Below are 27,296 nucleotides of genomic sequence, written 5' to 3' on the forward strand. Positions count from 1 at the left end.
AATATATAAATTTGTCACAAAGTTAATTGAGCAAGCAAGAGCTGCAACAGGCTAAGGAAGGAGCAGAGAAATGCACTCACACAGGAATCTTTCTCATGCTACTGCTCCACGTCTCTTTATCTCAAGGCAGCAGTTGGTGGCACAAGTGATTGCAGTATGATTCAACTGCTCTTTTTGATTCTGTCTCTTTAAATCTATGGGTGACATTTATTATTTAGCTTTACTACTTGCCTCATAAAAAATAAATCTCCAGGTGATGTTCAAGTTTAAAATATATATGGGTAAAAACAAGGTCCACTTTCCCTCTCCTGCTAAATCTGTTCTTGAGGGTTGGATGAGCCCCCAGGACAGATTTAGGGGGCACATGGCAGGAGGAGGTGGAAGTTCTGTTGTGTCAGTGGATCTCATTTCCTGTATTGATATACCCCCGTTTGTGCTATGTTGAATTCCACCCAATACAGTAGAATTGAACTTTAGAATCCTAAACCACCCTTCAAACCCAAGTTTGGAAGAAGAAAAAGAAGACAGGAAAATCATTTCACACATGGAATCAGCCAAAAATACACCATACACTGGGGGTGTTAAAAGTGGGGGGGGGGACCTCCCATTGTGCCAGTGCAAATCTTTGCACTGACAGTACAGTTACGTAGCACTGCACTGGCTACAAGCCAAAGTTAATTAAAGGGTCACTTATGGCTCTAAGGACAGTGGTGGATACAAGGCCACCCCCAAGCTATGAATTTGATCATTTAGAAGAAGTGCAATCCCATCCAGAGCAGGATGACCCCTGCTCATCTGGAGAGAGGAAGTACTTATTCACAGAGCAAACCTCAGCTTGTGACTCTCATCTTGTCCTTTACCCTAGCCTAGCACATTCAGCACTTCATGTGGTTTTAATGAAAAGTTGTGTGTCACCCACATGCTGGCAACAACTCACTTCAAATCCCCAAATGACTATGCTCAGCAGTTTCATGTAGATGTTAATAAGAATGGGAGATATGATAGACCCTGCAGGACCCTGTGGCACAAACACCACTGAGTTAAGTAGAAATCCCCCATCACCACCTTCTGGAAATGGTCATCCAGATACAAGCAGAGCCACTGCAACACATTTCCACCCAGCCCCATGGAAAATGTATAACCATTTCTAGCCTTCACATCCGGCCTGCCAATAATATTGGGGTATATTTGTTGAAAATGCCTATATTGTCAGAAGTATTCTTGGTAGCATCCCCAAAACTACTCAAAGAATATACGAAAATCAGATAAATACCGTAGCCACAACCTGTACAAGGAGCATAACAATAGATCAGTAGGTAAATGAATCGTAGGAGGCAACAAGAAGAAACGATGTACAGTATGAAGGTGTTGAAGAAGCCAGTAGTGGCATCGCAGAGACTTCATAAACACCCTGCATTTGCCTGAGAACACAGACACATGGAATTATATTTGTACATGTGTGAAAGGTATGAGACACCAAGGAAAATAAACTAAAGTAGAATGAACTGAAGAAGTAACATATAAAGAAATACAGAGAGATTGGGGGGGGGGCAGGCACAAAGTATAACCAGACAGTAAACACTATCAAATGCAGATCCTAACCTACTTGTTCACTGAGGCTTAATTTCTAGATGGTATGCTGGGCGTTCCTGGAGGCCAATACAGAACAAGAGCCATGAAGATCTCTCCTCTGGGTGGGTGTCGGGGGCATGAGGACTAATGATTACAAACGGCAATGATGAAGTTCCATCCAGTCTATTCTTATGGGATACTGGGAGATGGGTGGTGGTGAGAGTGACCACCAAAAATATATTCTACAATGAGATGTACAGTATAAAGACCAGAGAGGATGTGCCTTCTATAGGAATTAAAACCCACCTCATCAGTTTTCCCACACTAATGCTACTAAGCATTCTCAGCAGCAGACCACACAGTCCCACAGAACATGTGGACAAATTGAGGGCAAAAAGGACCTGCGCTTTAATACCCATATAAGATTAAAACTTATTTGGGCTCTGCTTCAGGCAGCAAAATGTCTTGGGACAGAACTGCTTTAATCTCCACTGACTTTGCGGATAACAGCTGGTTATGGATGAATCCTGGCTAATACCAAATCCTTGTTAAGGCTGGCCCAGACATAAGGCCAGTAGAGGAAAATATGGGATAATTCGCCCAAGAGGCAGGTATAATCCTGTGGCCCAGCCTGGAAGTATTATATCTTAGACTGGCACAAAGTGGCAGGATGAAGAGCATTAACAGCAGGGCCAAATCCAGTAGAGGCATCTTCAAAGATTCTTAGATCGAGTCAAACTGAACACAGAACAACATGCATCTGCGCACCAATGTGCCAGCATGGACTGAAATTGCTGAGCACACATTCAACACTTGAGAAATGAGGAGCTGATTAGAGCCCTTCCCTACACGAAGTGCTGCTCTTGCGGTTGCTGGCATTCCTGTTAATTCTCTCGACATTTTCAAGCTGTCTTTATGGCAAATGTGAAGAATGAACAATAAATAAATTAGCACTATGTTGCAGATAAGACGGGAGAGCTTGGGTGAAAAGAGTTCAGCACATACCCTGCAGATGGTAGTTAGTCTGAGTAGAGAAACTGTAGCATACAGAAACGCATGATAATCAGCTGTCTGGCATGCACTGACATTAGCATTTTAAAGCACTAACTAGCAAAACACTAAGACAGACTTCCTCACTTAAAGGTGAATGCTTTCACCCATTAAAGCAAAGCTTGCAATCTTGCCAAGGCAATGGCTTCTCGCATATAGTGCACTCTGGACCACATGGTCATCAGAAAGGAATAGCTGACGCTGGCTAAAACACCATCCTGTCAAACACAGACCTCCGCGAATTTTGCAGTGTTGTACACACTGTGGTGGTGGCACAGCACAAACTTCCACCCCTTTCTAGGTCTGCTAGGGCACCAGGCAATTCCTTAAGCAACAGATGCTACCACTAGTACTAAAGTCAGCTTTATGAGGCTGAGCTCATTATCATCTTAAAATGGCTGTGGAAACAAGGAGGAAACTGTGTAGTTCCAGTAAACTGTGCAAATCGTCTCTTTAAAGCCCCCCAATTAAACACTACATGCACAGCTGAAGTTAACTTTTCACCAGTGTCATTTAAAACAGACAAAGACTCACTCACACCAGGGTTGAGAGACTGTGAGCAAGTGGGGGGAACAGGGGACAAGAGGAGCTGTTTTTTAACCCTTTCTTTCTTGGCACTTTATTTTCCTGCTCAAAATCACCACCTCCCCCAAAGCACGATTTATGCTTTTCCTCTATAGACAGGGAACAGAAGTTTAGAGAATTTAAGTGCCAGTGGAAAATGCTAAGCCATGGGCCGGATCACTCCTGTGGAGATCCTCCGTGGACCAGGCCGGCGCAATGCAACGCCGAAAATCACGCCTGCGCAGAGGCTATTTTCGGCATCTGGGCATGGGCAGAAGCAATTTCCGGGGCCATGGAAGAGAGTGCCTGCACTGGTTTAGCACAGCGTGCGGGGACTCGCTGAGCAAGTGGCTCGGTTCGGGGGTGGCTCATGGGCCGGTTAAGCAACCATGGGCCTTAGGCTGCTGACCTCTCTGCTACGCAGCTTTGTCCCCGACCATTATTCTGCTTAAACACAGTTGCCTGACACTTCTTGTTTTTTTTAAGCTGGTAGTGGGGTGCTACAACACATGACTGCACATACCAACTAGTTTCAGTCTAAAATCAGTCTTGCAGACCCAATGGGGGTGTGCTTTGTACTGAAGGAGTAAGGTAGATCATGGAAGAAGCCATTTTGTCCCCTCTCTCATCTAATGCCTTATGAAACTGTCCCAGTGCCATCTTTGAATGTGGTGGATCAGCAGTAGTGCATGGCTACTGGGCAGCCACCCAAAGCATCTCTTATCATTTTCAATTACATCCCAGGGTGAGACAAAGTCATTCAATATTTCCAGTCACTGGGTTAGTTCCAAAGGTTTCCTTCGACACGTGGGAGCTTCTTTCCATCCTCAGAAGGGCTGTTCTACAACTTGTACTAGAGCACTGCATGAGAAAACCAAAATCAAATATATTATTTTACTTGGTGCAAACAGAAGCAAAACAACTGCTATAGAACCTAGCCAATTTTAGTACAGTGGTACCTCGGTTTATGAACACAATTGGTTCTGGAAGTCTGTTCATAAACTGAAGCGTTCATAAACTGAAGCGAACTTTCCCATTGAAAGTAATGGAAAGTGGATTAATCCGTTCCAGACGGTCCGCAGAGTAACCGTTCATAAACTGAAGCGAACTTTCCCATTGAAAGTAATGGAAAGTGGATTAATCCGTTCCAGACGGGTCCGCGGAGTACTTAAACTGAAGCGTTCATAAACTGAAACATGGGTGTAATTGGTTCCGGAAGTCTGTTCATAAACTGAAGCGTTCATAAACTGAAGCGAACTTTCCCATTAAAAGTAATGGAAAGTGAATTAATCCGTTCCGGATGGGTCTGCGGTGTTCATAAACCGAAAATTCATAAACCGAGGTGTTCATAAACCGAGGTTCCACTGTACTACACAAATAACTCCATCAGTCCCTGTGCAAGTGTTTGCTAAACAGTGCAAGCACCTATTTTCTGTATCTTTGAATCCTACTCCTTTAATTTGAACAGAAGTCACAGCTGTGCTGACTTTAACTGCTAAATATATAGCAATTTAGCGCCCACAAAAGCAGTTGAGGCCCAAATCAATGCCTAATTTCCCATTCTGATCTTTCACCTGCATTCTAACAACGGTTTGACTGTCCCACAGATGGTGATTGAGAAAGATTATGCAGTGGGAGAAAGCAGGTTATTCATATCCTTTGAACCACATCCTTCCAGAGGCTGTTGATGGGTACTCATAAGTGTCATAACTCACATTTATTATTATTTTTATTCAATTTCTACCCAGTTCCCTAGAACTGCCCTTGAAGCCACTTATAAAGCATAAAACACAACAGAAAAATTACATAAAATACATCAATACAATTTAAAACAAGATCACAATCCTGGGAACCACCCAGAGTGGCTGGAGAAACCCAGCCATATGGGCAGGGTATAAATAAATAATAAAAACAATAATAATTTTTATTATTCACAAAATCCTTGTTAAACAGCCCTCGGGCAGGAAAAGTTGTTCCTGGACAGAGGCAACAGACCTTTTTGCCCTCTGGATTCAACCTCACCTTGAGAAAGGCATCTTTTGAAATCACACAGTCTGTATACATTTCAGGGAAGGATAAGGAAGCACCAGTGTGGTTTTTATCTGATCTAGACTTAACACGATGCAAGTGAGTATCCCATCAGGTGAACAGAGGCAGGGCTGTTCCAAAAGTACATGAGACACTTATACTTAAACCTGCCAGTATGGATTGGCTATGGACAGAATGACACAAACCAAACGCCTGTTCAGACGCTCAATCTCCCCTTACCTCCGCATAGATTCTTCCTATCTGATTATATCACAAGGTCAGAAAGAGCACTTTCACATAAACTTCTCAGTACACATATTACCTTCCTATATGCAAAGAAACCAAACCAAAGAAAGGGACGCGGGTGGCGCTGTGGGTTAAACCACAGAGCTTAGGGCTTGCCAATCAGAAGGTCGGCAGTTCAAATCCCTGCAACGGGGTGAGCTCCCATTGCTCGGTCCCAGCTCCTGCCAACCTAGCAGTTTGAAAGCACGCCAAAGTGCAAGTAGATAAATAGGTACCGCTACAGTGGGAAGGTAAACGGTGTTTCCGTGTGCTGCTCTGGTTCACCAGAAGCGGCTTTGTCATGCTGGCCACATGACCCGGAAGCTGTTCCGGCTCCCTCAGCCAATAAAGCAAGATGAGCACCACAACCCCAGAGTTGGTCACGACTGGACCTAATGGTCAGGGGTCCCTTTACCCTTTACCTATACAAAGAAACCAAAGGTGCAGCTCTGCCTCACCACATACCAGGGTGGATAAAAATCAATGATTTTTTTAAAAAAATAAAAAAATTGGATTTTTTTTATTTAAATCGATTTTTTTGATTTAAATTGGATTTTTTTAAATAAAATGCTTTTTGAGGAAAATATATTACCATCCAAAGGTTATTCCATCATGAAATAAAGATTAGTTTTTTAATTATGTAGAATAAGGTTGTATATGTTTAATTTTTTGGGTAAATAAATTCCATTAATCCATTCACAATGTCATGCTCTTCCAGAGGTTTTTGTAAGATTATTGGGCAGTTTCTCTGCCTACAAGATATTATCACAGATGCTTGGTTTACTTTTGCAGTTCTCAAAACTGAATTTGACTCAACAGAGATCGCATGCCTCTTCTTCACAGCAAAAATGTTATAACATGAACAGAGTTGAGAAAAAGACCTTAATCCTATTGTTCTACAAACCTATGAATACAGAAACAACCCCTTCAGTGCTAAGTTTCAAGAAGTTCAGTGAATAGAATAGAAACAATATTTTTCTGATTGTTTGGAGTGGACAGTATTTAGGTTTTTCATGTGTAGGCTGTGCTGACAGTCTAAGTTTCTTAATATATATATATATTGTTTTTGTTTAGTCAAATTAGTTAACAAACATGGATGTTTGTTTAAGCAAATAACATATGCTGTAATGTTATTGTTTCAGTTGAATAAATCTATTTAAATTGTTATTATTAAGATAATGATTATTTTTCTCCTTCCTAAGTACAACAGTAAAGTTGTCCAAATATGAATAACCCATTAAACTGGGGATAAAAAACTAATATGAAAGTTGTTATTCTAAAAATCTTCATCTACTTGCATATTAAAGTTATACCAGCAAGAATTAGTCTTTATGTAGAAAACTATGATTTAAATCAAGCCTTACTGACTAGTGATTTAAATCGTGATTTAAATCATGATTTAAATCAGTTTGATTTAAATCAAATCCACCCTGCCACATACCTTGAGCACATTTTGACTGAAATGGCTGTTTTGACCTCCCTCCCTCCTGTCTTCCATCCCCTTTCCACAGATGCCAGAAAATAAACTACCTTACCAAGCATCTGCTTCAGGAAACCCTTTCTGACAGCATTTGGTTAATGCCCTCCTTTATTCTGAATAACAATGTAATAGAAAAGCAGAATCAGTTTTCTGCTCTGAGTTTGACATCCTCTTAAGGAAAAACACCTCACCTCTAGTGTAGAAAAGGGTAATTAGGACAACAGCTCTTGTGATGGAAGAATGTGTATGACAGAGAAGGAAGAAGGGAAGTCCTTAATAGAGTTTGTAACTCTCTTGATTGCAACACCCCTCCCTTTTACCTATAGTTCAATGCAGTAGAAAAATGCAGGTAGGCTTGGCAGAGACATCAAAATTGTGCTCTTGTAAAGAAGGTCATACAACTTTTTTAAATAAAAAAACCCCACATTGCCTCCATTCACTTGACTCAGTTATATTTTTTGTAAGATAGAAATTCTAGCACCATATATTGGTATTAAGAAACACAAAACTCATACCTTTAGACATAATATATTCTATAACCCAGTTTAATCTGAAAAAAGCACAACTAGTGTATTGGTGTCTATTTTTTGCAGCCATAACTAGGAATTTTGTAATAGTGGAAACTGTTAACAGTGTGGCTCTTTCTTAAACATCTGCTGTTAATAAGCACAATTGGAAGTGCCACAGATAATCATTACGCCTTCAAGTAACAACTAGAGGTCATTATGGCAAAGCTTCTATAAATGTACAACAGAACACAGCAGCCTTGGTTGAATACCATTCATCTAATTCAGAGCAGCATCTGTAAATACAGAAGGCGACTGCCCTCATGTGATTAATCCCCAACCTTGAAACCACAAACAGAGTTGCCAAAGGACAGTGAGAAACTATCCATTTGGAAAGAATTGGCTAAATATTCATGCTTTTATCTCAGAATGCTATTCCTAAAATAAAAACAGAATTCTTTGTGGTAAAAGGTAAAGGTAAAGGGACCCCTGATCCATTAGGTCCAGTCGTGACCGACTCTGGGGTTGCGCGCTCATCTCACATTATTGGCCGAGGGAGCCGGCGTATAGCTTCCAGGTCATGTGGCCAGCATGACAAAGCTGCTTCTGGAGAACCAGAGCAGCACATGGAAACGCCGTTTACCTTCCCGCTGTAGCGGTCCCTATTTATCTACTTGCATTTTGACGTGCTTTCGAACTGCTAGGTTGGCAGGAGCTGGGACCAAGCAACGGGAGCTCACCCCGTCACAGGGATTCAAACCGCCGACCTTCTGATCAGCAAGCCCTAGGCTCAGTGGTTTAACCACAGCGCCACCTGGGTCCCCTATTCTTTGTGGTACCAATTCATATATTACAAATTTGCAAAGCAACAAATATTTAATAGTGTATAAAGTTAGATGTGAAGGTTTGTGTAGCTGCTGCAGCCATGTTTATTGGGCGGGGACTTGTTATTTAGTTATTAAAACTTCAGATTGAGTGACAATAACTGCCTTTCTGGAACAGACAAATACATCATCTAACAAGCTCACTGTCTATATTGTTCAAAGGAAGCCAATTTAACAGCATGGTAAAAGCAGAAACCTTATTGCATAAAGACTATCACCCCCGAAATAGTTGGGATATGTTTTAGTGATGCCAAACTTTGTACTTTCCTTGCTCAGAACACAAACGCTGAAGACTTCTATAGTTTGTCTCCAATCCAAAGTGAGCACTACAATCTTCTCTGGTTTGGACTGTAATGAAACCAGAGAAGATCTTCTCTCTTACTCTCCCAGTGACTACAACAGAGGTGCACTTCACTACCTCCATTTTAATACATTTTAATATGTAGTTAGGGACGTGGGTGGTGCTGTGGGTTAAACCACAGAGCCTAGGGCTTGCTGATCAGAAGGTCGGTGGTTTGAATCCCTGTGACGGGGTCATACCCTCCAACTCCCGGATTGAAAAATCTGCGATCAGCGGCGGCGGGGCGGCAGAAATCGCTTCTACGCATGTCCAGACATGCGTAGAAACGACTTCCGGTGCCGGGCTGCCCGTGTCTGCATGTCTGGGCACCAGAAATCGCTTCTGCACATGTCCAGACATGCGCAGACAGCTGGGAGCTGGGACATGACCGCTGGCAGGAGCTTTACGGGTTATTTACGTGATATAATCAATTTGGGTTAACAGCGGGAAACGGTAACAAAATACAGGGGTTTCCCGCGAAAAACGGGAGACTTGGCAGCTATGGACGGGGTGAGCTCCCGTTGCTCAGTCCCAGCTCCTGTCAACCTAGCAGTTTGAAAGCATGTCAAAGTGCAAGAAGATAAATAGGTACCACTCCGGCGGGAAGGTAAACGGCATTTCCATGCGCTGATCTGGTTTGCTAGAAGCGGCTTAGTCATGCTGGCCACATGACCCGGAAGCTATACACCAGCTCCCTCGGCCTATAGAGCGAGATGAGCACCACAACCCCAGTCGTCCGCGACTGGACCTAAAGGACAGGGGTCCCTTTACCTTTAATATGTAGTTTACTGAAAGTGCCAACTTCCTTTGACACCAAAAGTGCTGGAAATTATGTGACCCAGAGTTGGCGTTTCCTAAAGAAAGCTTCCACACCAGAATTCTAGCAGATGATCAAGTGATCGAAGTCCTCAAGTAAGGCCTTGTGGCCAGACTAGGTAAGTGGAATGGGGCAATGGGAGATGCAAGTGAGATCCTTGAATGCTACTTCAGTCCCAGTTATATCATCAGGAATCTAACAAGGTCCAAACTAGACCTGGAACTAAAAGAGCCATTTTCAGATTTGTTTAAATTAAATTTGCTGGATGCAATTCTGAATCAAGATTATGTTTGCTTATCACTAGTGTGTTTTTTCTGACTTTGAAGCCATGACTAGAAGGAGATTCATTGGGAATTTGGACTCAATACACTCGGCTCTCCCCCATCATTTCCCTGCTTTCCAGTAAACTAGCAATTTAACTGAAAATATAATTAGCAGTGTGTTGAAAAACCCTCTCATTGTGCTGTGCGAGGAGGAGGAGGAGGAGGAGGAGGAGGAGGAGGAGGAGAATGCTATGTGGATCCTTCAAATGCAACCCCTTCCCAAGCAAAACTTGACATTCCTACATATGTCTACACATCAGCTAGCTTGGGCTGGCACTGTGATGTCTGAAAGCACATATAGAGGATGTCATCAAAGGGTCCATGTATTTTTTCCTGTGTCTCAGATTTAAAATCCTTTACCAGAAAAGGCTCTATGAAAAGATCCAACACGTTATTATTTTTCTCCATATTCTCAAAGCAGCAGTGGTGGCAGTATACTTTATGAAAGAGAAGCTAGGGAATTGTGCTAGGAAAATGAAAAACATATTGGCTTCTGCTCCAGATTCAGGGACTCTTTTGGTGTCCCTATTATTGCTTCTTCCTAATTCTGTGGTAGTAGTGGAACTAGTAATAACAATTCATATTTATATGGATCCTCATGGATTAATGATATTAGGCCTTTCCGTTTCAGTCCCTTATGACGGGGAGGGAGCACTACAAAGGAAGTGTCAAAATAAAGGCTGCAAGAGCTCTTTCTTGGAAAAAAAGAGGGGGGGAGAAGCAACCCCTGTATGATAATGGTCTCTTGCTTCCACACATGGACAAAAACAAGAAGACCCTCCCAGACTGAAACAGAAAGACCCAAACAGACAGATAAAGAAATGCCAGCCTGAAGTCTATGACTCATCTCTATGCCTCCGAGACACAGAATCCAACAACTGAAGATTTCAATACAGCTGTATGCAGCTCATGTCAAAATGATTTGAAAAGGAAGCACTGATGGCCAAAACAATTATATTGGGTGTGGCGGGGGATGGGGTGGAAAAAAGTAAAGAGAAAAGACAGGGAGATGTGAGTGACAGAAAAAATTGCTCTCTTTTCCAGATTTCTTTTTAAGGAAATGAAGAAATGCCCTACTGTAACTCAGCCTGCAGCTAAGCTTGAGCAGGTGCAGATGTTCCTGCCCTACTTCCTCTATTGTCATCCTCCACCCCAATCAAATATTAGATTGTAATTTTCTTGAGACAGAGACATGCCCTGTTGTACTCTGTACAACGCCATGTATACTGATTGCATACAGTAATCATAATCCTAAATTTATGAACGAACGAATGAATGAATGAATATGGGCACAATTCAGAGAAAAATGGGCATGCTTAAAAGTTACTGAAATCAATGTAACTTAAATGTGTGATAGACAAACCTGTTTGGAAAGCAAATAATAGGATAATGAGGTTAGGGAAGCCAAGCATCAAAGTAATTTTGGTCTCAATGTGAAGATTCTACAGGTATCTGTGGTATTTACTTTGGTGCAAGCCTGAACAAGACTTCACCCCTCATTAGCAAACAATTGTGTTAGCAAAAATTATGCTCAAGGAAACTCCTCAGATTAAATCATCTCCTGCTGAGAAAAATCATCTCAAATGCATTGCCTGAGACAGTTTACAATCTTGCTATCAGCACTGCAGCTTTCCCCATGGAAACTGCTGTGATAAGAATACCATTTAAAGATCCACATTAGTAATCTATGGCTAATTAATTCATCATACCGATTAATGACTTTGGCACTGAATGAGGACACTTCTTCGCTCTGCAATACCAAGAACTGTTTCAACTCAAAGACAACAAACTAGCAAGTCAAATGCGAGGCAGGTGCCTTTGGATGTCAACCATAAGGAATGGAGAGTATAACTCAACAGCATAGCATTCCAGCTGTGCAGAAACCAGTGTGTTATAACAAATGGCATTTTCCAAGGAGAGGCATGTTAATAAGTGAATCTCTCTTGAAATCGACACCACTGCACAGAAATAAGCAGTAGGTTAAGGAGAAGTGCCAAACACAGCACAGGATCTCCTGGTGAAGAAAGACAGAGGAACTTTCATCATTTTAAAAAGAAAGAAAAGCTCTTTCATCATAGCCTTTTAAAACAGCTGACAATCCAATTCTCAAGCATCTTGACAGCAGGAGCTCTGCTGGCTTCAGTGATCCTCTAACTTGCCCAAGTACTTTGAGGATCAGCTTGGTAAGAGAATGGTCCTGTCATTCAATAAACTTGCACATATGTATGGCTGTGTGTGAGAAGGTACAGGAAGATGCACGTATTTAAAACTTTAGTGTAAATGCAAACATTTTCGATGTCCTATTGAGTTCAAGCTTTTCATATATAGTGGGTCAGATCCAGGCTTTACATAAGTTCCATTGACAGGATGCTTCACTGAAAGATATGGGGTGGACAAAGGTTGTTTTCTCTTATTCCTCCTCCAACCTGCAGCCCACTGTTCACTCAGAAAAGCTGCTTCCAAGGCTTGAACAGCATGGGAGCAAGGGCAGACTTTGGTATTTCAAATTTCAGTGGTGCCCTATATGAAGGCAAAATCTGGTGCCCCCCAACCCCACATTCTGCCTTCCATTCTGCTCAATTCACTGTGTCATAGTTGTGGTGCCCCGCCCCCTAGTCTTGGCGCCAAGTGCAATGGAAACGATCGTGCTGCCCTAAATCCACCCTGGGATACAATCCAATTTTCACACGTCTTACATGTACTAAGAAATGTGAAAACTGGAAGAAACCGTGGAAGAATCAACTTCCAACACCACCACTGCCGCAGTGGTAGATACCATAAAATGTGTAACTAGACTCCAGGACAGCATAGAAAAGCTTCAGGGAACACAGGTTGCCCTGAACTTAATTATACAACATCATTCAAGGGCTTTAAAGAAAAGGCACAGTGGGGAACGCTTGATAGCCAAACTTTTAATTAAAAAAGAATAGTCCTGAAAATTCAATCAATGAAACTTTAGGGAAGAATTAAAAGGAAAAAGTCTAAAGCCGTGCAGCACAGAGGGATATGAGGTGAGGACTCCTGAGATATGCATAAGGATGAGGTGACCTGGGCATCACTAACAACTGACTCAATGGCTGCAGCACATGTTCTTACTCATGCTATGGAACCAGTCTGGAGGAAAGTAACAACACTGATATCAATACAGGTCCTATAAACCAGTTATACTTTCTGCTAAGCAATTCTCCTCTCCTTTAAAAATGGATGCATTTTCCATTAAAAAATAATAATCTATATCCCTTTTACAAGAGGCTGTTAAAACCATATACTGCAGAGAAATGGAAAGACCTCAGCCTTCCTAAACTAAAATTTTGGTACTTTAAAATATGGAGCATAATAATGATTGAGAATTTATTCAATCAACTGCAACTCTTAGGGAAAAGGCAAAAATGGAGGGGGGCAAGTATTTAGATATATGGATTCTATTTCTGACATGCCAAAAAAAAAACCCAAGTCAGTAGATAGCAAACCTGAATCCTTAAGAGGCTTCTGGGAATATTAACATAGGCAAAACATAAGAGATTCTGTACACCCCGTGCGATTTATGACAGGAAGCCAGAACATTTAATTCTGTCTCCTTTTTCGTTTCTCCTCTGTATAAAATTTCAATACATTATAGTGGAACAATGAATGCAACATCAGTGATGTATTTGTATGTGTTTGGGGATGTTTCAAACACTACCTAAACATTAAAAGCTTCTCTCCACACCACCTCAAACCCATTTTGCAGTAAGATTCTAGATATTGCTATGAGTTTGGGAAGTGGGGCGGGGGGGAGGCTGTTTAAAGAGAGCCTTCTGACCCCTGGAACCAGCCAGGCTAGCTTCTTGATAAGGTGATCTTCTAGGTCAGGCATCCCCAAACTTCGTCCCTCCAGATGTTTTGGACTACAATTCCCATCATCCCTGACTACTGGTCCTGTTAGCTAGGGATCATGGGAGTTGTAGACCAAAACATCTGGAGGGCCACAGTTTGGGGATGCCTGTTCTAGGTGATGGATCATCAAGAGAACAAAGGAAAGGGTCTCTGTGTGAGATGACAAATGGGAGGGGGCCCCTTCCTTAACTCAAAATTTGTTAGAAGGAAAAGTCAGAATTGAGTAGCAGTGATGTAAGCTAAATCAGCCTTTCCCAACCTGGTACCATCCAGATGTTGTTAGGGTACAATTTCCACCATCCCTGACCATTACCCATGCTGGCTGGGGCTGGAGTACAACATCTGAAGGGCACCAGGTTGGAGAAGGCTGTACTAAATGTTGTTCTCTTTTGCCAGTATAAAATTTTCTATTGTCCACTTAAGTCTTTACTAATGGAGTGGAGAATCATCCTATTAGCTGCTCTAACTCTTTTCTCTTTCCTCCCAAATCCTTAGTTATTCAATGAGATCAATTTTAAATGGCTATGAATTCAAAATGTTAGGCACAAACAATATTAGTTTTTAGAATTTTCCATATGCTTTGATTGAGTTAACAGCAATTATTATCCATTTCAACACTACAAAGCTTTTATTTTTTAAAAATGCTTAAATACATAATACTAAGGGAAACTTTCAGCATATGCTGTTTGACATAGCCTGCATGAGCAGGAACAACCACAGTGAGCCTTGGACTTGAACACACTCTCCTCCCTCTCCTCCTCCAGTGTGTGCCTGCAAGGAAGACTTTGAAAATTTGTTCTTGGTTAACCAGTTTGCACGTTGTCCAGGCCTAAAATTGTGGTTCACCTTCAATATGGTTAGCACAGTGTGTGAATGGGACCGATTAATGCATTGCCTACCCTTGGTCACGGCATTAGAAGAATGCCACTCTGCCTAGATTACTTCTTTCAGAAGTCTACCTCTGGGTCAGAGAAGAGCCCATTTGGTATTATGTGCACATCCTGGGACACTGACTGCAGTGCTTAAACATTTACCGAACTGCAATGACGAACTGCACCTCCAGCCTTTCCTTTCTAATCTAGATCTAATGCACAGGATTTTCCACAGTATAATGGGAACATTCTGCTTAAAACTGACAAGCAACAAAAAGTAGATATCATGTGTACACTGTGAAATCTCACCAGACATCATTAATTCAATATTCCAATGTCTCCTCCTCTGCAAATCATTCAAACATCAGACACCTTGGGCAAGGACTCTTTAATTAAAACATGGGAAGGCTACAATAAGTAAGTATTTCTGTCACATCATTTGTGGGTCTTGCGTCCTTAGTTGAACATGCTCTATGTGGATTATGCAGAGAGCAACACATGGAATTGTGGAGGAGAAGAGAAAAATAGCCACTCTTAATTACCTTACTGCCTCATCAAGCTTCTGAGAATTAGATGATCCCCCAACATTTTAGTAAGTATGCTACCAATATGAAATGATGGGTGGGACCTATGTTCAGATTTAAACCTAGCATTAAATCGTATTACTGCCCTATAGGGGACAGTACGAGGAACTCGTAGTCCTCCAATGCTGTGAGACTCCAATTCCCATCAGTACCAGGCATCATGGCCAATGGTCAGGATAATGTGAGTTGTAGTTCAGCAAGATCTGGTGGGGGGGCACAGGCTTCCCGCCCCTATTGGTTGGAATGCTTGAAGAATTTATTCTGTGAACCCCCAAAATGAACCCCCCTAACCCCCCACAGGCTAATGTGTGGGTTGAGTTTCTTCAGGTTCTGCACTTCTCCCAAATTTGTTATATAGCTCTAGACTGAAAAACCCACCAAAATGAGTTACAGAATGGTTATTTTAGGATACAGTAGGTTTTGAAATGCATACATTGAGATAAAATATTTAAATATATTAATGCGGAAACAGGAAATAGCATTACTATGAATAAATACATGCAAAATTGATGCTGGCTGGTAATAGATCCACCCCTACATGAGGGTATACCAAGTATGGCTACATTTATAATTAAGGCTTCCAAATTGAAACTGGCTTTTAGAGGGTCCACCAGAAACATTTGCTGTTGTGCACAAGGGAGATGTTCACTGAACACAATGTCAAGTGCCCTTGTGGGTTTGAAGTTAAAAGCCCTGCATGCATGGGGACCTAGAACATGGACAGACTGCCACGTGCAATATCCCAAAACTTTTTGAAACAAAAGGGATTGGGGTAGGGGGTGGAAATCAGCATCTGTAGCAGCAGATAGCCTGACCCAATCTGCAACTATACAGAAGTGTAAGAAAATAAGAATCCTACTGGATCAGATTGAAGGCTCCTCTCAAGTGGGGTGGGAGTTCATTGTCAATACTAGGCAAACTGGTACACTTTAATACAGTGACTAAGGGACAGGCAATGCATTAGCTGGCCCCTTTCATACACTGCACTAACCACAGTTAATGTGTATCATAATTCTATGCCTGGACAACATGGCAAACTGTGGTTAACCAAAACCAGAAGATTCCAAACTCCACAGAAGGAGAGGGAAGCAGAGTGTGTGTGAAAACAAGGCTTGCTGTGGCTGTTCCTGGTTGTGGTATGCAAACTGGACCAATGTATAGCTTACCTTTTGTCCCACAAAGTCTTTCTGGCAGGTTCCACTATTGCCACAGTACAAGCCTTTCGAGTGAAAAGCAGTAGTGAGAGGGACATAGTGGCCTTTGTGCACTAGATACATTGCCTGCGCTTGATTTAACCTGAAAATCTAAGCAGTGGTGGGACTGTTCCACCTTCCAAAACACATAAGAATACCAAGAATTACACCCATAAATATTTTCCAATGAACACACAAGGAAGAAGTAGTGCCACAATTTAATTTACTTCAAGGATGAACAAGACTGCACAATAAAGAAGCAGTTTTCAGAATAGCTCCGTGGACCATGCTGGGATCAACAAAGAGATAATAAAATGATGCTGCCTGATAATAGCTGGGGCAGCATCTTCCTTTCTCCCAAGTCAGGAGTAAAACAGTAGCTATAAGAAACAAAACACAGCCAATTTCATAAAAGGCAGAGCTGTCATCGCTGCAGGGAGAGCAGAAGGCAGCAGCCACACAGCACAGCATGCCTGCCAGCCTTGCCAACACACATACACACACAATGTTTCTTTCTTCCCCTGTTCAGAAAACTCGCTATACTGTGTGATATGAGAAGCAAAGCCAAAAAAATAAATAAATCTGTGCTACTGGGAAAGGAGAACATAGCAGCCAAACAAACCGCTCCTTGTCAATATTTGTCAAACAAACTGCGCATACACAGTAAATACCCCCCAACATCTGTGTAATTTGCTCCTTCAGCCTTCAGATCCTTGAGAAGGAGTTGCAACATGTGTTTGCAATGGGAGGGTCTCTCTGTGTCTCTCCTCAGGCACCTCCCTGAAGCAATTCTTGTAAGGCTTGTGGTTTCAAAGTGCTTGCAAAAACAGCTGTCATTGGGGGCTGAAGACAGAAAGACACAACAAGACATTTCCATATTGTGGGAAATATTGCAAAGTTAACAACTAAGTAAACAAACCAACATAGAACTTTCTTTCCAATAATGCCATGAGAAACAATCAAAAATGCAGAAAATGAACCCTGCCCAAGGCAAAACACTGACACAAGCTTAAATCATTGTTTGAGTCACAACAAATTTCTCCCAGTTACTATTCAGATCCAGCTTCTTACTTAAACACAAACACACACTGAATCTTTTAAAAGATTTAGCAGTTTCTGCTAGGACACATTACAATTGTAGAGTTGGAAGGGACCACAAGGGTCATCTAGTCCAAACCCCTGTAATGCAGAAATCTTTCACCCGAGGTGGGGCTCATGATGCAAGACAGCCAATGAATATTGACAGCACAGAAGTATATTACCGTATGGGAAAGCATTAGTGTTTCCCGAGACATATCAACAGCCCCCCTGAAGGTTTAACTCCAAAGTTACATGCAAGAATATAAGACAGTGATTTTGCTCAAGGGCATGTAGTGACATTTAGTTAGTGGCACAACATTGTCAGACGCTACATAGAACAGAGAAGGAATGTGGTTCCTGCCAAGAAGGCTCATGATCTAAGTTCAATAGGACAAAAGTGAAGGAGAGGACATGACCTGAAGATGGAACAGTGAGGCTTGGGGAGGGTCAAAGTGATACCAGAGGTTTTAAGGAAGGCAGTTGTGTGAGCAGCAATTTAAGCATTGCAGCTAAGGCCATGTTCACTTGAACAGTTATTACAGTTCGAAGAAGTCCACAATGGAAGTAAAATCATTGAAAGAAAGGAAGGATCCACTAAAGGGATCTCACTCTAGAAAGAACAGCAGAGGGACTCCTGGGATAGGGTATACTTTAGCGGTAAAGGGACCCCTGATCATTAGGTCCATTCGTGACCGACTCTGGGGTTGCGGTGCTCATCTTGCATTACTGGCCGAGGGAACCGGCCTACAGCTTCCAGGTCATGTGGCCAGCATGACAAAGCCGCTTCTGGCGAACCAAAGCAGCGCACGGAAATGCCATTTATCTTCCCGCTGGAGCAGTACCTATTTATCTACTTGCACTTTGACATGCTTTCGAACTGCTATGTTGGCAGGAGCTGGGACTGAGCAACGGGAGCTCACCCCGTCGTGGGGATTCGAACTTCCAACCTTCTGATTGGCAAGCCCTAGGCTCTGTGGTTTAACCCACAGCTCCACCTGCGTCCTATATACTTTAACAGAGCAGCTTCTAAAATTCTTAAGATGGGGGAACCATGTGAATCCATTGTGAATCCAAATTCATTTTTTGATACAGTGAGCAGAAACTGGAACCAATTCCCTTTTTTAAAATGAACTTGCCAGGCACTGATCAAAGATTATTTTTAAACAAGATAGTTTGGACTTTGGAGTCAGTGCAAGACCCAACACATCCTCGGTGCTACTCTCAAATCTGCTTTTTGAATCAAACAATCCTGGAGCCATTCCAAGAAAAGTACTTTTGCAGCTCATACAGCAAAATTCATTAAGATGGGGATGGCTAACCCGTGGCCCTCCAGTCAGCATGGCCAGTGGTCAGGGACGGATGGAAGTAATAGTACAGCAGCATCTGGTTAGCCAATCCTACATTAACGCAGTATCTGTAAAGCACACTTAAAGGCTCAGGAGATACCAACTATATTATGAATTATATTTAATAATCAGCTGAAATAGAGTCTCAAATAAATTCCAACCACGTAATAGAAGGCTAGCTTTGGAAAGAAACTAGAAAGGAGATTATGAAACATAAAATGATCTAAGTTGTAAGGTTCAGAAGCATAGGAAATTCTCCACAAGCAAAGTAAAGGTGTAACAGAACGTTCAGTGCCTTACCACTGCCTATCCTCCGCTCTCAAGGATACTCTAAACATATACAAATATGTACTTAAAGATGACACTTCTCCCCTTAAAATGGTACCCTAGAAGGTGCTAGCTTATACGCACGGAAATCCTCCATACTCCTCTGACAGAGGGAGAAACGTATAACTTAAAGATTACTTGAATGCAAGATCCTGCATTCTCTGGAAGTTTTAACCAGGGATGAGGAGCCTGTGCCCCTCCCAAATGCTGTTGTACTACAACCCACACAATTCCTGACAATTGGTCATGCCAGCTGGGGCCGATAGGACTCCCAACAACATCTGGAGGATTATAGACTTATCAAATGCAAGTGATCTAAATCTCCCAGGACCTACGATACCTCTCTGTCAGAACATTGCAAGTTTTATCCCTTTGTTTGGTTGTTCTCCCTAAAGCGAGGGGTACCAGGAAGACCACATAAAGCAGACCAGCGTGTAGGAGACAGAGGAGGATAATACTGCCTGAATGAATGGGGCCAAGGAGGAATGTGGTAGTTACAGAGTGTTGCATAGAATGGCAGCAGGTGGCTCTGCCTGTGTGATATTAGTGTCAAAAGCAGCAGATGCTGAAGTTAGGCATGTTAGAAACAATATAGGAAGCCGTGAGGAACACAGAAGGACACTGCTTTCTCCTTGCCACATAAAGCACACAGCAGCAGCAAAATCTTGCTTGCTTAGACATGGGCAATTCACCAGGTGCGAGAAGGGAGGGCACCATACTGGGCAGGACATTACATACCCGCAATCTATCCATGATATAGTACCTCGACCTTTCACCGCTTGGGCTACATCAGATAATAACCTGAGTGAAGTGTCAGCAGCAGCCGCTGGAAAAGAGAGCAAAATAAACAAATAAATAAATGTACTGTATGTATTGAAACAATAATCAATATCCAGTGCAATTCTTTGCTGAAGCACTTTTACTAAGTTCTCCCTGCCAGAAAACAAACAGTTGCCAGAGGCAGCATAGGCTTTCCCCTCAACATTTTACTAAGGGCTGGGATCCAAAGAGCCACTTTAGATATGCCCAGGAATTTGAGCAAGCTCAGTAGGATTTTAGATTTTTCATCTTCTTCTTTGGAAACTCTGCTCCATACCACACACTGTTTCTGGATGTCAGTTTCAAGTGTGGTTTACCGTCTGTCATGGATGTTGTTGAAACATAACAAGCCCAAAACCTCCTTAGGTACGTGGGACAAATTACATTCACTTTCTGTCAATGAATACAGTAAGGCAGATGTGATTAACCTTTGGCCCTCCAGATGTTGCTGAACTACAGATCCCATCATCCCTGGCCACCGGCCTTGCTTGCTGGGGCTGATGGGAGTTGTAATTCAGCAACAATTGGAGGGCCCTATCTGCAATAAGGAAACTATGTTTGTTTGCCTACCTTTCATCATGCTGATCTTCATGGCTAAGCAATTTCCTCTCTAGCTTTTAGCTTCCCCAAGTAAATATGTCCCTGCTCCCATTTGTTCCCCCTTCCATGTGCTTCGGCAAGTTTCAGCACGGACAAGTTTTTGTTTTAGTCAGTCCCTATCAGGACACCCAGAACGGAGTCAGCACAGGTTCTAAGTAGAGGCCAGTATGAGATGGCTCAGTGTCTGTTTGGCAGCATGAGACTCCCATCCCTGAGTCATACCCATCTCCCACCCCCAAGTCGTACTTGGGAAGATACAGCCAGAACCAACCCATGTTCTGAATCAGGACCCTGCTGGTGTTCAAGAATAGGAAGAACCAAATACGAAGCTGCTCAATGTGCATCTAGTTGTCGTCACACCACACCATGCCATGCCCATCTTTCAAGTCCCATTAAATGGGCAGCTCTCCTACTATTCTAGAAACCTTATCTCTGATTCATTGGACAGCTCACCATCCTCAATGGCAAGACAGAAATCTGAGCCATGGCAAACAATAAGATATCTTCAGACATATAAAATATATTTTCTAGGGAGGGAAAGTTGAACTCTGAGAAGTTAGCAGCCATCATGTCATTCAGACTGCCCCCTTTCCTTGCAATTTTTACTCAAGTAGAGTTTTGCATAAAATTAGTTAATATTTTTACCACGACTGCATTTAGCTATATCGTTAAGTGTGAATATTTTACACATGTAAATCTCCTCCATCAATTTAGGGAGCTAATTTTAGCTTTTTTTCCATTGCTTAATGTGAAAAATCTGATAGATTGTTTTTAACAGTCAGATTCAGCTCCAATATGTGTCATGCATCAGAGATTAGACACACATTTTTTTATTAAAAAATGATAGTAAAATAACTTTTACAGCAATCTTTGCGGAAATATTAATGCCATCCCATTCTGTATGTTTGGATATGCTGTTAGATACTCCACTTGAGAGCAGGAAACAAAAGACACATAGGCCAGCACTACTTTAAAATCCTCTTTCAACTTCAGAGAACAAAGTTAGAAACCCTGTTGCAAATTCAACTTTAAGAGTTAGTACAGAAAGATGAGAGTAGAAAATGAGCTTGCTATTCTACCTTATGCTACCAACAGCATAAATATTTTAACGGCAATCAGGTCACATGAGCACCCATTAAAAGCTATTTCACTTTCTAGAGCAATTGAGGAAAAGTTTATCCTTCTGCTACAAGTGCCTTGTCTGAATTTTAAAGGAATCTTACAATAGAGAGGTACCGTGTTTCCCCCTTTTTAAGGCATAGTCATAAAATAAGCCATAGCAGCATTTCTAAGCATTTGAGAAATATAAACCGTACCCCGAAAATAAGCCATAGTGATAGGCGCTGTGCGTAAGAGAGCACTGAGCTCCCCGAGTCAGCAGCAGCAACGCCGGCCGCAGCAGTGTTTGCTGAGTCCTTTCTTGCTTTTGGGACTTGGTTACTGTGCTGGCTTGGGATGGTGTGTGTGCAATTGCTGTTGCTGCTTCGTGTTTTTCAGCTGGATTCTCTGGGTTCTAAGCACTTTCCCCCGTTTGTTTGCGAAGCAGCACTCGGCTGCAGCCCCTGCCTCTCCCGGCGGCTGCAGGAGGCTGCAGTTGATCGCTATCTCCTTTTCCATTTCTTTTGTCTTTGAGCACCCGGCCCCGCCCCCTCTCCCCTTCGTGGAATGAAGAACGGAGTTTTAGCAGCATTTCCTCATTATAAAAAAAAGGTCAGGAACTTTTACTTTAACCTCAAAAATGGGATATTTCCTCTCTCTAAAAACAACTCTGACCTGAACACCAATAAAACGGGGGTAGATCACCTCCAGTTTATAAATCCGCAAGTAGATCGCAGTCTCCTGGAAGTTGGGCTCTATACTTTGGCTGATTGCAAGCCTTTGCATCTTTAAAAAACAAAAACCATGCGCCTCTCAGTCTTAATTTTCCTTTAATTCATCCCCCTATACCCTCCTCCAACCATTGCCTCCTTCCATTCCTTACCCCCCTCCCTCTCTCCCCACTTCCCTCACTCCTGTGCGATCTCATTTAGTCATATACTTGCTTTTTCTGTTGTGTTGTCTATTTTATATTTAATATTATTACCCTTTATGATGTTATTTTTCCCTTACGATAATTATTTATTTTTTATCTTTAACTAACTTTCCTTTCCATATTTTTCCATATATAACTCAACACTTTCCCATTCCTTCTTAACTCTTTGGATAGAGTGCCCCCCCATTATTGTTGTTAATTTTACAATTCCTGGATTTTTTATGGAACCGAACAGCTCGGGTGCTTCAGAATGTGCCTTCTGTTGCTACAGGGCTATGGGGCTTCACTATTTGACCCCCCCCCCAGGTTGGGATTTTTAAAGTAGTTCTGTGGGTCCCAGGGCGCAGAATCACCCCCGATCCTTTCCTTTGTCTAAACAGACCTCTTCCCCCCTGACTTTGGAAGGCTGTGCTTCAAGGGTGATACCAGGGGTTTTTTAAGACCTGCGCCTCTTAAGGATTGTTACGGTCCATAACTTCCATTGCTTTCTAAAGGGTTGGGGGTTTAAAGCACTGCCACCCCCACCCCACCCTGCAGGCGCTCGGAACTGGCAGCGCCAACAACGCGCCCAGCAGCGCGCAGAAGAGAGCACCGAGCGTCCTGAGCCAGTGGGTCCCAGTTGTACCAGCACTTTTTTTAAAAAAAGACACCCCCTGAAAATAAGCCACTGTGTGTTTTTTTGAGGGAAAAAAGTTATAAGACGGTGTCTTAAAAAAGGGGAAACACGGTAGGTGAAGAGCAACAGCGTTTTCATTCTTCTCCCCTGCTACCATCAAACCCACTGTTTTAGAATGCATGGAAAGAGAGAATCTGATACACAGTCATAGTGCTGTGAGGAGAGGAAGCATCCCAAATACCCTTCAAGAACAACCAGCAGGAGACTCCAGGTGCTCAGACTCCTACATGGTCATGTGGTTCCAAAACAGGTGAGAGGCAGCTCACACACAGTATGAATTGAGGACGTTCCTTCTCAAACATAAAAAGTGAACATTGCTGTCACAGTGGCCGGAGTGGACTACTTCAGAGTAACGACGCTACGCAGCTCTGCATTTTATTCTTTTATTGGTGCTGCGTATTTACAGTGCTGAAGTCATTGCTATTTACACGGAGTGATGTGATCAGTCGGTTTCAGAACCTCCTAATGGCTTTTGGCGCGTCTTTCTCCAACACAAAAGCTTTGGCAGACCCATCCTCTTTCCCCTCCTCTTTCTGCGTAGTTCTGGCGTTGGGGGGATGGGTCTCCCCCCCTTATTCGCCCCTTCCTGTCCCACCTGGGACCCTGGCTCCTCTACCTTGCCTGAGCCTCGGACACGACTTCCTGCTTCCCCACTGGAATCGGAACTCTCTCTGCTTTCCCCTGTGCTCAGTGATTGGCTTGAACTCAGGAGGGGAGGGACTTCGCGATATCCCCTGTCCCTCACATCCACCCCCCTCCCAAGCTCTCCTTCACCCCTCCCCAGGTCCCCCCCAGGTGTCGGTGACGACTGGAAGCCTAAGAACTCAGTGCTTTCCGAGCCCGTTGGTGTGAACACCTCCCCCCAGTCCTGCAAGCCCCCCCCTTCCGCCTGGGAGGATGGGAATCCCAAAAAGTCCGTGGCGTCAGAGCTGGTGGGGGTAAAAATGTTCTGCCAATCTGCTCCTTCCTCTGACTGGGTGGATCTCGGTGACACCCATACCTCATCCTCTGGTTCCTCAAACTCCGCTGCCCAGCGCCATGGTGAACTGCTCTCCCGTGCTTCCTCCCCCTCCCCCTCCCTTTCCATGTGCCAGGGCTTGGGTCTATGGGGAAAGAGGGCGTGAAATTCTTCTACCAGGAATTCCTCCTGTATCTGAGTGGCTGGGACCCATTCATTCTGGGACGGTGGAGCATCCTCCCATGCCATGAGGTACTCCAGTCCCCCCACCCCCCACCTTGAATCCAGGATGGCCGTGGCCTCATTGAGTTGCTCCCTGCCTTCCCTCCCCCCCCTCCCTCAGGGGTTTGTTCGCTGTCTCGGAGCCTGCTGCTTTCCCTGTACGGCGACAGCAGCGATCTATGAAACACCGGGTGCACCCTCATGTCCTCTGGCAGTGCCAGCCTGTATGCCACCGGGTTGACCTGTTGCGTGACCGTGAAGGGGCCCAACCTTCTGGGCGCCAGCTTTTTGCATCGCCCTCTGATGGGAAGGCCCTCCGAGGACAACCAAACTTTGTCCCCCACCCTAATGACCTCCCCCGGTCGCCTGTGGCGATCTGCCCCCTTCTTGTACGCTTCCTTGGCTCTCTCCAAGTGTTCTCTGAGCTGCTGGTGCACCGTCTCCAGTTCCTCTGCCCAATCCTCAGCCTGTGGGCCCTCCTCCTCCTCCTCCCCCTCCCTCTCTGGGAAAGATCTGAGGTCACGCCCGTAATTGGCCTTAAAGGGCGACACCCCTGTGGAGACGTGCACCGCATTGTTGTAGGCAAATTCTGCCAACAGCAGGCGATCCACCCAGTCCGTTTGCCGCTGGCTGACGTAGCATCTCAGGTACTGCTGCAGAATGGCGTTGACCCTCTCCGCCTGTCCATTGGTCTGCGGGTGTCTAGCCGTCGACAAGCTGACCTCCACCTGCAGGAGGTTCATGAGCCGCCGCCAGAACCTGGAAACAAATTGGCGGCCACGATCCGAAATAACCCTTAAAGGTAATCCATGCAGTCTGAATACGTGATCCACAAACAGTTTGGCTGTCTCTTCTGCAGAGACCGCCCTGGCACACGGTATAAAGTGGCACATTTTGGACATGAGGTCCACCACCACCAACACTGCGGTCTTGCCCCTGGACGACGGCAGGTCTGTGATGAAGTCCATGGACACTACTTCCCACGGCCTGTGCGGTGTGGCTAAGGGCTCCAGCAAACCTGCTGGTGGCGCTCTGACCACCTTTGCCCGCTGGCAGGTGTCACAGCCCCTTACATAATCCCTCACATCCTCCCGCACCCCTGGCCACCAGAAGTGTCTCATGACTAGGTGAGCGGTTTTGTCCCTCCCAAAATGACCCGCCGTTGGGTTGTCGTGCATCTGCTTGAAGACCGTACGTCTAAGCTGGGTGGTGGGCAGGTACAGTGCACCCTTGTAGAAAAGCAGCCCCCTGCGTTCTGCAAAGTCTTTTGCCTGCTCCCCCCCCCTTCTCAGTTCTCTGAAGATGCGGTTGGCAAATTCATCCGCTGCCGTCAGTGCTGTGAGTTCCGCCTCGCTCACCACTGCTGCTCCGCAGGACCATGCTGACGGGGGGAAAATGTGCCTGGGTGCCGGTGGCGCCTCCTCCTCCATGTACTCTGGCTTGCGGGAGAGGGCATCCGCCCTGACATTCTGCTCTCCCGGGATGTAGTGTATGGAGAAGTTGAAGTTCGAGAAGAACTCTGCCCACCGTATCTGCCGCTGGTTGAGCACCCTGGCAGTTCTCCAGAACTCCAGGTTCTTGTGGTCTGTGCACACCTGGATGGGGTGCTTGGCGCCCACCAGGAAGTGTCTCCAGTGCTGGAACGCAGCGTGGATCGCAAGAAGTTCCCGATCAAACACCGTGTAGTTTCGCTCTGGCTGGGTCAACTTCCTGGAGAAGAAGGCACAGGGTCTCCACTCTCTGTTGGCATCCAGTTGCAACAAAATGGCGCCCACAGCTTTATCAGAAGCATCTGTCTCCACGCGTAGGGGCGCGTCCTGAACCACGTGGAACAGGTTCTGGTCTGAGGCGAACACCCTCTTGAGGCTTTCAAACGCTGCTTGCGCCTCTGGTGTCCACCTGAACTTCTGCTTGCCTCTCAGGCAGTCAGTGATGGGAGCCGTAACGCGAGAGAAGTTCTTGATGAACTTCCTGTAGAAGTTGGCGAAGCCTAGTAGGCGTTGGGCATCTTTGCGCGTCCTGGGGCTGTGCCAGTCCAGGATGGCCTGCACCTTGTCCTTGTCCATCGCCAGCCCCTTGTCTGACAGCTTGTAGCCCAGGAAGTCCACCTCCTTGGTGTGAAACTTGCACTTCTCCAGCTTCACATACAGGTGGTTCTCCTTCAGGCGCTGCAACACCTCCCTGACATCTTTCACATGCTGCACTGGGTCATCGGAATAGATAAGGATGTCATCCAGGAAGACCAAGCATTTCCTGAAGAGGAGGGACCCCAGGACGTGGTGCATGAAGGCCTGGAAGCATGCTGAGCCCCCTTGCAACCCGAAGGGCATCACCAGATATTCAAAAGAGCCCAGAGGCGTGAACATCGTGGTTTTCCATTCATCGCCTTCCCGGATCCTGATCAAGTTGTACGCCCCCCTCAGGTCTAGCTTGGTGAAAATCTTGCCCCTGCGTGCCGCTGTCAGGAGATCATCCACTCTGGGCATGGGGAAAGCCACTGGCTCTGTTACTGAATTCAGCCGTCTAAAATCCACCACAAGACGGCGCTGTTGCGTGTCTTTCTTGTCCACCCAGAAGACTGGGCTGCCCCCTGCTGCCTTGCTTTCTCTGATGAACCCCCGCTTGAGGTTCTTGTCGATGAAAGCGCGCAGATCCTCCAGTTCCTGGTCTGACATGGCGTACAGCTTGGCTGGGGGTATCGTTGCCCCTGGCACCAGGTTGATCTGGCAGTCAAAAGGCCTGTGTGGGGGTAGGTGGTCGGACTCCGCTTCGCTGAAGACCTCCTGCAGGTCCCAGTACGGCTTGGGTATCGCCTCACCCCCTTTGATGTGCATGGTGGCCACCGTGGCTATCGGAGGCCCC

General features: G+C 44.4%; 1 protein-coding gene across 1 annotated transcript in view; it reads right to left on the bottom strand.

Moving 5' to 3' along the window:
* PDIA5 (protein disulfide isomerase family A member 5) overlaps positions 1-27,296 on the bottom strand; it is a 165,976-nt gene that overhangs the window by 93,349 nt on the left and 45,331 nt on the right. Inside the window, exon 3 of the mRNA XM_035129030.3 lies at positions 19,866-19,953. Coding sequence (XP_034984921.3) covers positions 19,866-19,953 — 88 coding nt within the window. The remainder of the gene's footprint in view (positions 1-19,865; positions 19,954-27,296) is intronic.

Source organism: Zootoca vivipara, chromosome 1, assembly GCF_965207765.1.
Source record: "Zootoca vivipara chromosome 1, rZooViv2.hap1.1, whole genome shotgun sequence".
Lineage (NCBI taxonomy): Eukaryota > Metazoa > Chordata > Lepidosauria > Squamata > Lacertidae > Zootoca > Zootoca vivipara.